The sequence below is a fragment of the Sturnira hondurensis genome, unplaced genomic scaffold, assembly GCF_014824575.4.
Source record: "Sturnira hondurensis isolate 20B ecotype Veracruz unplaced genomic scaffold, ASM1482457v3 Scaffold0001020, whole genome shotgun sequence".
NCBI lineage: Eukaryota > Metazoa > Chordata > Mammalia > Chiroptera > Phyllostomidae > Sturnira > Sturnira hondurensis.
The window spans coordinates 1,030,637-1,043,012 of NW_028073651.1; the positions used below are offsets into that span (position 1 = coordinate 1,030,637).

General features: G+C 51.2%; 1 protein-coding gene across 1 annotated transcript in view; it reads right to left on the reverse strand.

Moving 5' to 3' along the window:
* Positions 1–216: 216 nt before the first annotated feature.
* Positions 217–12,376, reverse strand: part of NOVA2 (NOVA alternative splicing regulator 2) — a 29,278-nt gene continuing 17,118 nt past the window's right edge. Inside the window, exon 4 of the mRNA XM_037058970.1 lies at positions 217–4,741. Within this exon, the coding sequence (XP_036914865.1) occupies positions 3,659–4,741 (1,083 nt within the window). The 3' untranslated portion in view covers positions 217–3,658. The remainder of the gene's footprint in view (positions 4,742–12,376) is intronic.

Sequence of the window (12,376 nt, forward strand, 5' to 3'; positions counted from 1 at the left end):
CCCCTTCTTCTCCTAAGTGCTTTGAGGTCCTTCTAGGGAATTCAGCTGGCACCACCCCTTGGGTCAGCAGAGGAGGGGCTGAGCTTGTCTCCCCTCCCCCACCCTAATTTCTAGAGATTTGCCTCAAGGAGGCAAGTGGGGTTCTCCCTGGCTGGTGGAACTTGGGGGATCCAAAGGTTTAGGAGTTAGAGGAAGGGGAGGGTTTTTTTGTTTTTGTTTTTTCTTTTTTCTTACAAAGATTCTTAAGAAAAACTCAGGGTGGGAGGGGTAAGGAAGGGGACCCAATTGAGCTAAATGTTCACAGATTTTTTCAGCGCCTTAAGGGCCTCCTCAGAGAGAAATGGTCCCACGTCCTACCCCCCTATCTGAGGTTCCCTTCCCCCAGAGCGGCTCAGTTCCAAGGAAGTTTGGCACTTTTTTTTGTTTTTAATTGATGGGGAAATGGGGGGTGGAGTTGAGAGGAGGGGGGGAAGACCGACACAGATGAAGATAGAGACAGGACAGGCGACACTGGGAGCCACAGGGAGAGGAAGCAGAATGCCAGAGGGGGCCAGAGAAAGAGGGAAACGCTGAGGGGAAGAGCTGGGGGCTGGAGGGCGAATGGAAAGGAACAGGGAGACGACGATTCAATGCAGCAAACACTTATTAAGCACCTAATGGGTGCCGAAGAGCAGGGTGCAAGGAGGCCACTCAGAATCTCTGAGACCTGACTGGCTCACAGGGGAAAAAGAGGCGATGGGTTTTTCAACGACCCCCATTTCTGACCCCACGTCTGCGTCCCCTCTGGACAAACTGCAGCACAAAAGACTGAGGTCAGATTGCAGAAGGGACTTTTGAGAGATAGGGAAGATGGTAACTTTCCCAGGGTGAAATGGGGCAAGGTAGGTACCCCCAGCATGGTGAGGGAACTAGCTTACTGAGCTAGCAAGCTACCTTCCCCATAACCCTGGCTGGTGGGGTGGGGGATCCCCGAGAAATGTGAACAGGAAGGGGACTGTCACACAGATACCCCAAGGGAACACTTTCCAGGAGGCCCAGCCTCCAGAGATGTGTCTGTGTGAGAGGATTACTGGATGAATGAGTACAGAAAGCATCTGACAAGCAGAGGGCAGCGGAGAATGCAAATGATATGCAAATGAGCACGTTCAAATCCCACCTCCCCACCCCCAGACCTCACTTTACCTCTCCCTGGCTGCTTCCCCTCTTGGGGGCCTGGGGGTGGGAGTAGTAGGGGGGATATTCCAGCTAGATACTGCCACACCCACACATGGGTGAAGATACTGTGAAATACTGTAAGGTCTTTTTGACAGGCAGGAAGGAGCAAAGGCCCACAGGGCCACCTCCACCTCCAATCTCAGGAGCCCCCAACTGCAGAAGAAAATGTACAAAATTACATCAAGAATTGTTTTGGCACTCAGATCTCCATCTGGGTTCAGTCTGGAGATTAGGGGCAGCAGCGATGGGAGGGAGGGGGTGGGGGGTGGGGCCTGCCCCCCACCCTGGAGATGGAGAGGGCATGGAAAGAGTCACCCTAGTGCCCAAGCTACAGCCTCCCATCAGGTGGAAGGGCAGGGGTGGGAAATTCAGTGCAAGGTACCTTGAAGGCTATTGCTTTCCAGGGATTTTCACATTTTGATTTGGGGGCGGCTCTCTAGAAAGGGGCAGGGGCCTCCCAGGCTTTAGAGGTGGGAATCATCTCTGGCTTTTCTTCCCTCCCTTTTGGGAGAGAGATGAGGAGGCCGGATTCCCCCGAAGCCATGGAGAAGGATCTGGAAGACCTAGGTGGGGGCAAATGGGGGAGAGGGTGGGCATCGGGTGCCCCTCCCCCAGAGATGCTGATGATGGAACCAGGGCACCTGGGGCCCTGCTTTGGGAGGGAGGAAATGGAGGTGGTCTCCGAGGGGGAGGGGAGAAGGGGACAGGGTGGGGGGAGTGGAGGCGGATCTCAGCTATCCTAAGTCCATAGCGTGGGTGGTCAGGCCCTAAGTTTCAGCCCGTGACCCAGGCGAGCGAGCTGACCACAGCCGCAGCGCTCAGGGGCCACTCCCAAACCAACTCTCAGGGCTGCCTGGCTTGGCAGATTCCATCAGAACATTCTAGCTCCTCAGGGCCCATGGTGAGCGCACCCAAACATTCTGATTCGTCAGATACCACCAAAGTGCTTCAGCTCGCTGGAAACCACAAGCCAATCTAGTCCATCAGACCACGCGAAGCATTCTGGCCCAGGGGCCCTACCGTGGCTCACTGAACTCCGCAAGGGGCCACGCGGGCCTGACAGAACCACCCCATGCCAGGCTCACCAGACTCAATGAAACAAAGCCACGCAGACACAAGCATGCACACAAGAGGCGGGGTGGGGATGGGGGTCTTCAACAGTTTCCACCAGCTCCATCTCCCACCCCTCCCTGCCAGGGGAGTTCACAGCCTTGGTGTATTCGGGTGGAGATGACCCCGACAATGCCACAATGCCGGGTCTTTTTCCTCTGAGTCTTTCAGATTAGATCCAAGCCCGCCCCTCATTCTCCTCCTAGGAAGACCCCCAGGCCAAGACCCACCAAAGAGGGGTGGGGGTGGGGTGGAGAAAGAGGGTCGGGAACTGGCCATGGCCCAATACAGGAAGTGCATGCTTCATCCAATGACATCACAGGAAGTACCCCGGAAACACCATAGGAAGTGCATGCCCCCATGGTATCATTAAAGTCAGCTTCCAGGAAGCCTCTCTGAGACATCAGAGGAAGTACCTGTCTCTCCTATCATCACAGGAAGTGGCCTCTGGGGAACTTCCTGTGACGTCATAAGGAACGCCAGAAGCGCCCCAGAAAGTACTTGTTCAGTGACATCACAACGATACATCACGTCATTCCCATTCCTTCAGGAAAAGCCACAGGAGATGCCACAGGCGGTTGCTCCAGCCTTTCACAAGAGTCTTGCCCACTGGATTGGCCCAGTCCGACAGCCGGCCTCATTCCCAGCAGCAGAGCATCCCCCACCCCTCCCCACACAACCTGACAACAAAAGCGTCAAAAGTCCCACCTAGGAGGGGGCGGCTGTAGTGGGCGGAGAGTAGCTGAGGCAGTCTGGGAACTCTGGGGTCCCTGCTCCCAGCGCCCCATGTCAGCTCAGGCTCCTGCTACCTCTCCTCCCACTACATCCCTTGACCCGGACCTGCAAGCAAGAGAGGTGGGATGTTATTTTGGGGAGGCCCCTCATTCTGGGTGACCCAGAGGCTCCCTCCCCTCCTCCCATATGGAAACAAAAACTTATAAAGGGGAGGAAAAGGTCCTTACTGGAAAAAAAAAGGAGGGAAAGAAAGAGAAAATAACGCTTTGTTTTCTATTAAAATCAACAAAATGCAATATATACAGATATCACACAGACCTGGGCCCTGGGAGAGGACAGTCAGGCCCAGCCAAGCGTAGGGAGGGAAGAAGGAGGGGTCAGTTCAGGGCCAGGGAGGGAGCTTCCGGCTCCGTTCCCAGCCGTCTCACCATCCTGCCTACGACTACCCGAGGGAGGGGGGTGCGTCAGACCTACCCCAGCCCCAATCCCAGGAAGAGCAGGACCACACCGAGCTGAGGTCAAGAGTTGGGGGCGGGGGGAGGAGGAAGAGGAGGAAGAGGAGGGACAGGGAGAAGGGTGGGAGCACACACCACAGGCCTCATCCCACTTTCTGGGGGTTTGAGGCCCTCACTCCCTGCTCGTAGGTGACCCGCTGGCTGATGAGGTATTGAGCGGCTTGCGTGGCCGCGGGGCTGCCCGTGATGGTGACCCGCCGGTTCCGCGTGCCTGGCAGGAACTCGCCCTTCTTGGAGATCTGGATCCGGGCGCCTGTCAGCTCCTGGTACTCCACCAACGTCTTGCCCCCCTTGCCCAGGATGGCTCCCACCAGGTTCTCAGGCACGGCAATCTCCACCAGCTCCTTGGCACTCTCAGCTGCCAACTTCTCTGCCGTCAGGAAGCCACCAGCCGCCCCGGCCGCGGCCGCAGCGGCCACCAGAGGGCCGCCCCCTCCGCCGGCCCCACCGCCTGCCCCGGCCCCAAGGTAGCCATTGGCCGCGGCGGCCAATGCAAAGGACCCCAGGGCTCCGGGCGGCGGGGGTGGAGGTGGGGCGGCCCCTCCGGCAGGCCCGGCCCCCGCCTCGCCCGCGTAGGATGCCAGGAGGTTGGCGGCGGCGGCGGCGGCAGGGTTGGCACCGGCGGCCACGGCGGCCAGCACCCCGGAGGCTGCGGCCGAGTTGAGGCCCAGGCCGAGGGAGTTGGTGTTGTAGCCGTAACTGGCCAGCGTGTTAAGCGCCGTGCTGATGGCCAGCAGGTCGGTGCCCGAGAAGGCAGGCAGCGCGGCGGGAAAGGCGCCCACGCCCGCCAACCCCGCGGGGCCCAGCAGGCCGGAGGCGGCGGCGGCCGAGGCGGCGGCCGCAGCAGGCAGCACATCGGCAGGGCTGGCGTAGGGCGAGCCGGTGGGGTTGGAGTTGGCCACGGGGCCAGCCACGTTGGCGTAGCTGATGTTGAGGCAGCTGCTGCTCTGGGGGTCTTCCTGTACCTTCTGCACGATGGCGCTCACGGCCTTGTGCACCTGCTCGGGTTCGCCGCTGACTGTCACCACGCGCTCCTGCAGGTTGATGCCCTCCGGCTTCTGGGACAGCTGCACCCAGGCCCCGGACTGTTCCATCACAGCTTTCACCGTTGCGCCCCCCTTGCCGATGATCAGGCCTGCCGTGCTGTTGGGGACGATCAGCTTGGCCTGCGTGGGCAGCGAGGAGGAGGAGGATGGTTAGAGGGGCAGTTGGGGCCTGAACAATGATCTTAGTGTCATTCCCGTTCCTGCTGCCAAGTGTCCCAAATCAGGCCCCCTGGATATGACCAGTATGGTCCTACTGGTTGTTAAAAATATCAGAATTTTCCACACTGGCTGGTATGGCACAGTGAATTGAGTGCCAGATTGCAAACCAAAGGGTCCTGAGTTTGATTCCCAGTCAGGGCAACATGCCTGGGTTTTGGGCCAGGTCTCCAGTAGGGGGCGTGCAAGTGGCAACCACACATTGTTCTCTTCCCCTCTTTCTCCCTCTCTTGCCCTCTCTAAAAAAAAGTAAAATAACATCGTTAAAAAATAAAAAATATTAGCCCTGGCTGGTGTGGCTCAGTGGATTGAGCGTGGGCCTGCGAACCACACGATTGCAGTTCGATTCCCAGTCAGGGCACATGCCTGGGTTGCAGGCCAGTTCCTGGTTCCCGGTTCTGGGCAGGGGACGAATGAGAGGCAACCATACAATGATGTTTCTCTTTCTCTCCTTCCCTACTCTCTAAAATCCATAAATAAATCTTTAAAAATATATTAGAATTTTTCCATATCAGTTGGTTATGAAGCAGCTGGTACATCAAGTCCCCTCAGCAGCCTCTCAGCCACCCTGTGTCATGATCCTAGGTCCCCTGGAACCTCCCTTCCATCCAGCACCTCAAAGCCTTAATGGCTGGCCCAGCAGGGGCCCATCAGGTCTCTGCTGACAGTGCCCATGCCCTTCTGTATCGTGAAGTCTTCTGAGTCCCAGAAGAGGCATCATTAGCCTCACTTTACAGATGAGCCACTTGAGACCTAGGAGGTGAAGAGACTTGCTCCCAGGTCACCCAGATAGTGATGGAGCTGACATTCAGCCTCATGGATTCTGGCCCCGTTGTGCTTCCCACCCCTGCTTAACCTCTTCCTTGTGATGGGCCTAATTGTTCTTCCTCACTGCCCCCATTCATAAGTGAAGTCCTAACCCTCAGTATTTCGGTGACTGTATTTAAGATAGGCCTAGAAAGAGGTGATTAAGACTAAGTGAGGTCAGCCCTGGCTGATGTGGCTCAGAGGTTGAGAGCCGCCCTGCAAATCAAAGGGTTGCTGGTTCGATTCCCAGTCAGGGCACATGCTTGGGTTGTGGGTCAGGTCCCCAGTAAGGGAGAGACAACCACACATTGATGTTGCTCTCCCTCTCCTTCTCCCTCCCTTCTCTCTAAAAAAAATAAGAAGACTAAGTGGGGGGTAAGAAAGAAGCGGGGGGGGCGATTGGGGGGGGCTCCAATTCGATAGGACTGATTTCCTTATAAGGAGGAGATTAGGACACCGAAACAGACTGAAGACACAGGAAGACGGCAGACAAAGGCAGCCGCCTACAAGCCTAAGGAGAGGGGCCTCTTCAGAAGAAGCCAGACCTGCCAACACCTTGATTCCAGACTTGTAAGTAAATTTCTGTCATGTGAGCAGTCAAGTTAGTGGTGCTGTGTTACGGCAGGCCCGAGCAATCTAATACCGATTGTCTGATCTGTAAAGAGAGCTAAACCTCACTCAAACACGCTGGCCCCCTGTTCTAGGCAGAAAAGCAAAGCAGCCCATCCTGCGCAGCCACAAAATCAATGCATCTAAACCCCAGTGGGGGATCTTTCAACATTAAATGTTCTATGCACACATTCCTTCTTCTCCATCCTACCCCTGTGCCCTCAGAACTGTGGCCCTGGAAGCTCTCACCTCTGCCTCTCCTCTCCACCCCCAAGACAGACAGACAGACGCTGGGGTGTATTGGGGAACTTTGTGGGAACAGCTTTGGTTGTCACAAGGGTCAGCGCAGGGCAGATATGGGCATTTGTGGGCAGGGCCAAGGACGTGTGCACCTATGATGTGAGAATCAGTTCCTCTGTGACTTCTGAATGTCTCGCTGGACATTCATGCTGTAAAAAGTCTGTTTATAAATCTGAGCCCCTGGTAAATGGAAATGCCATGGTTTTTTTTTGCACGGTTTGAAGATCTACTGCGATTTCCAGGAAAGCAACTCTTGGTAAATCAAGGGACGACTGTATTTTGTTTTGTTCTGAGTTCTACCAAGAGTCTTTTGTCATTTCAGAAAACCGTGACATCAGCATTAATGCTACCTGTGTCACTTCAGTGTCCAGTACCACCCTCTGGGTTCCTGCGTTCGTCGCTGGCTCACTCGGGCGACGTTAGGGAGGAGCAGCTGACGGTTTCATTATTTTCTGCTACTGTGGTTGTGGCTGAGCATCTGCAGATTAAAATTCATCTCATTTTTATAACAAATCACTTTACTTTCATTTCTCCTTTATTTAACAAAAATCGAATGGGGTAAATAAAGTGTTCGTCCGTAGAACAGAACATTATTTGGCAGCCAATTTAAATGAATGGAGGACTGATACACACTTTGGCATGGATGAACCCAGAACACATGCTGTATGAGCGCACTGGGCACAAAAGACCACGTACTGTCTGATTCCACTCATGGGAATGTTCAGAGCAGGGAACTGCATAGAGACGGAAAGTAGATGAGTGGGGGCGGTGAGCTGGGGGCGACTGAGGGGTGAGAGCTAAAGGGGTCAAGATTTCTTTTTGAGGAAATGAAATGTTCTAAAATTGATCAAGGTGAGGGACACACAGCTCCATAGAATAAAACCACTGATCTCGCCCTGGCTGGTGTTGCTCAGTGGATTGAGCACGGGCCTGTGAACCAGAGGATTGCGGTTCGATTCCCAGTCAGGGCAGATGCCTGGGTTGCAGGCCGGTTCCTTGCAGGCCAACTACCAGCAGGGGATGCATGAAAAGCAACCATACATTGATGTTTCTCTCCCTCTCTCCTTCCCCTCTAAATATAAATAAATAAATAAAGTCTTTAAAAAAAAATAAAATAAAACCACTGATCTGTACCTTTAATGGGTGAATTCCATGTAAGGGAGTTATATCGGAACAAAACTTTAAAAAATCTTATATGGATCCTGTTGTGTGTCCTATCCATCTTTTAGATGTAATTGCAGAAAGTACGGTGGGCATGGTGAGTATTTGCAGGAGAAAGAAGATATGGGGACCCACAAGGCTGAGAACCACTCAGCGCTCCATGGGCTCTGATCCCTGTTGATCTGACTCCAACTCTGCCCACCCTCCCCCTTGCTGATTTGCACTGCAGATGCACCAGATTCCCTGCTGTTCCTCTGACTTGCCGTGCTCAGCTGGACTCAGGGCCTTTGCACCTGCTGTGCCCTCGCCTGGAACGCTTTTCCTCAGAAAAGGAGGCTCACCCCTCCCTTCATTCAGGTCTTTGCAAAAATGCACGCCCTCAGAGAGGACTGCTCTGACCACCCAATTATTAAAACCTGTTTATTTGCCTATTTTATGTCCCCAGCACAGACACCTCGAGACTCATATCCAGGCCTGGCTGGTGTAGCACAGTGGTTGAGTGCTGAATCAAAGGGTCACAGGTTCGATTCCCAGGCAAGGCACATGCCTGGGTTGCAGGAGGGTCCCCAGTAGGAGGTGCAGGAGAGGCAACCACACATGGATGTTTCTCTCCTTCTCTTTCTCCCTCCCTACCACTCTATAAAACTAAATAAACTAAACCTTAAGAAAAAGACTCATCCAATGGCTAACCCCACAGTTTCTAATCTCACAGCTTTAGATTGATGTTGAAAGGGTGCCCCAAATGTAAAGGCCAAAATGGAACTTCACATCTTCCCCCTCAAATGTGTTTTGGCCATGACCTTCCTCATTTCAGGATACAGAAAATGCAGCTTTCCATTACTCAGGCCCAAGACTAGGCATCCTCTCCTTCCCTCTCACTCAATATCCAATCAGCAATGCTGCTGCCTCTACTGTCAGAAATCTTACCTAGGCTATATTCTAGATCAAAAGAGACTAAGCAGGTATTGCTATACCAAACGGGCTGAACAAACACTGACTGAATCTTGGATAGAAAAATACGTACTCTTTTGATTCTGGGTTTTGGCCCCCAAAAGAAAAAAAGAATATGCACTCTATAGCTATAAAAGATAGTTTGGGCCCTGGCTGGTGTAGCTCAGTGGATTGAGGGCGGGCCTGTGAACCAGAGAGGATCGCGGTTCGATTCCCAGTCAGGGCACATGCCTGGTTGCAGGCCAGTTCCCAGCAGGGGATGTACGAGAGGCAACCATACACTGATATTTCTCTCCCTCTTTCCTTCTCTTCCCCTCTAAAGATAAATAAATAAAATCTTTAAAAAAAGATAGTTTGGGGCAATGAGAACATAAAACTTTTTGTCAAATAATGGTATGGAATTAATATTCATTTTTGTAGGTATGATGATAGTACTATAATAACATAGGAGACCGTCCTTATTATTGAGAGAGATATATGCTGAAGTATTTGGGGGTGAAGAGTCACGAGGTTTACAACTTACATTCAAATGGATCAGTAACTAACAAACAAACAAACAAGTAAAACAAAACAAAACAAGCCCCGTGTGTGTATAGTTATAAAGCAAATGTAACAACTATAAAGCAAATGTAACAACTGGTGATCTCAAGTGCAGTGTACGGGGAGTTCACTGTGCTGTTTTTTTAAACATTTGTAAAAAAGATTTTATTTGTTTTTAGAGAGAGGAGAAGGGAGGGAGAAATGCTGATCTGTTGCCTCTCCCATGACCCCAACCGGGGGACCTGGCCCACATCCTAGGCACATGCCCTGACTAGGAACTGAGCCAGTGACCTTTTGGTTTGCAGGACGATGCCCAATCCACTGACCTACATTGGTCAGGGCTGTCCTTTAAACATTTTAAAAATAAAAAGTCAGGAGAAAAAAAATACAGATTGACTGTGAGAGCCAGGGGTGGGCAGGGAAGAGGAGAGCAATGTGGTAAAATTGGGACAACTGTAATAGAACAACAATAAAAAAATAGACACCTCGATAATCCCTTTCTCCTTTCTCTGTTTGATTTTTCTTCATAGCATGCTTCACTCTCTGATATCTTACATATTTTACTTAGTTATTTTTCATCTAACCAGTTTTTTTCTTTTTTGTTGAATTTATTGAGGTGGCATTGGTTAATAAATTAGACAGGTTTCAGGTGTACAATTCTATACCATCTGCATATTATATTGTGTGTTCATCACCCCAAGTCAAGTCTCCCTATATATTTTACCTATTTACTTATTTTCTGTTTCTGACAGAAGATTTACTGCATTCTGTTGAAAGAATTTAACTGAAGATGCACAGGGGTAGAGGTTTTGTGTGTACTGTTTACTTCTGGGCTCTCAGTATGTAGAGGATAGCCTGGTACACACTCCGAAAAAGGGAGGGGGTGAATGAATGAATGGACGGAGGAAAGGATGAAAGATGGTATGCCCACAGGACCATGCAGGAGTGAAACTGGGTGGAGGAAACCAGGTGTGTGTCACCTGGTGGCGGTGTGGTGTGTGTGTCTGTGTGTGTTAGGATGCTGTGCATTTGGGTTATCAAACTCAGCCCTATCTAAGTTTTCTAGAGTAATGGGACATTCTAGTTTTCCATATGTGAAGCACCCAAGGTTTTAAATGTTGGCAACCTCTTAAAAATGTCTAAGAACCACTGTGTAGGAGCCAGGCCATCAGTCCGCAGCCTGTGTACACACACCCTGGAAAAACCGCCCTGAACTCTGGAGGCACCTGCTCAGGTTCAAATCCTGGTTGCATCACTGAGGTTAAGCAAGGGATTCAACCTCTTTGAGACTCAGTTTTCTCATCTGTAAAATGGGGGCATTCATACCTCCTCTTGAAGGATGCTCGTGAGGCCCAACTGAGATCATGCTTGGAATTCAAGCATGGCCACACTTAGCCAGAACTGGTTGTGGCTGCCCTTCAGGTCACTCACAGAGCCTACCACTGCCGGGATGCACTCGGCTACCTCCCCTCAGCCATGTTTCTGCTTGGCCCCTGTGGCCCTGTCACTGTGCGTTCATTCAAACAAAGAACATCTGCTGAGCACATCCTATGTGCCAAGCCTAGGGTGCCACGTGAATGTGCAATTAATATGAGCCCATGAGTAGGTACTCAAAAAAAGAAGATCATTGTCATTGTTACCCACAGACAGACAGACGTGGATTTAAATCTCACATCTGGGTTATGGCCACTTTGGAAAACAGCCTGGCAGAGTTTTAAAAGGTTAAACAGGTTTATCCTGCGACCCAGTAACTTCACCCTTACGTATAACCCAAGAGAACTGAAAACATATGGTCACACGTCAGTTATTCACAGCTCTGTTTATAATAGCAAAAAAGGCACAACTCAACTTTCTATCAGTTGATGAGTAGACTGTGGTTTACTCATACAATGAAATGTAATTTGTTCATAAAAATGAATAAAGTTTTCTTTTTTTTGGTAATTTTGAAAATTTTTTATTTATTTATCTTTTTAGAGAGGAAGGGAAGGAGAGAGGGAGAGAAATATCAGTGTATGGTTGCCTCTCGTGTGTCCCCCATGGGAACTGGCCTGCAACCCAGGCATGTGCTCTGACTGGGAATCGAACCGCGATCCTCTGGTTCGCAGGCGCGCCGCACTCAATCCACTGAGCTACACCAGCCAGGGCCTGAATGAAGTTTTGATATGTGCTAAACTTTGGATGAATATTAAAAACATTATGTTTTTAAGCTAGACCCACATAAATATCATTTCATTTACATGAATAGGCAAATCCATAGACATCCAAATAATCAGTGGCGGGAAGGGCCTGCGAGGGGGGCCCAAGGGAATGGAAAGTGACTGTTAATGGGTGTGGGGCTTGTTTTGGGGGTGAGGAAATGTGTCGGAATCAGGTAGTGGTGGTCAGTGCACACCTTGGCGGACACACTAGGACCACCGAGTCATGTACTTTCAACGGTGAACTTCACAGTAGGCGAATTATATCTCAATACAACAGTTATTTCAAAACAACTCATCAGGAAATAAGAATTCCGACAAGTGGCGCCCTGGCTGGTGTAGCTCAGTGGATTGAGCACAGGCCTGTGAACAAGAGGATCGCAGTTCGATTCCCAGTCAGGGCACATGCCTGGGTTGCAGGCCAGTTCCCAGCAGGGGACACACGATACATTGTGTGTCCCCAGCAGAGGCAACCATACATTGATATTTCTCTCCTTCTCTCCTTCCCTTCCCCTCTAAAGATAAATAAATAAAATCTTTAAAAAAAAAAGAAAATAAGAATTCCGACAAGTGAAGGGGAGAGAACAAATGAATGGACTAAGCCAGAGCCGTGAGCAGAGCAGCGTTTGGTATGTGATGCAGCATTTCAGAGCAAAGGGGGAAGGAAGGGACGGCTCCACCTCCACCCAAGAAACCGATCACCTAGAAACAGTGAAAGCAAATGCGTTCCCCGCTCTGCGTGTCAGTTCCCTCATCTCCCACCGTGACACAGCCTCAGCTACTCCATACAGCGACGGGGAATATTCAATGACTAAAGTGACCACCCCGTGCCTGGCACATGGGAAGCCCTCAGAATACAGTAGCTGCCTTCATGAGAGGCCCAGAGTGCAGAACCGCAGCATCTTAGAGAGATGCTCAGGGGCTGCTCCATGGGATCCTGGAGTCTCGGGATGTTAGACCAGTAGAAGCTCAGAAT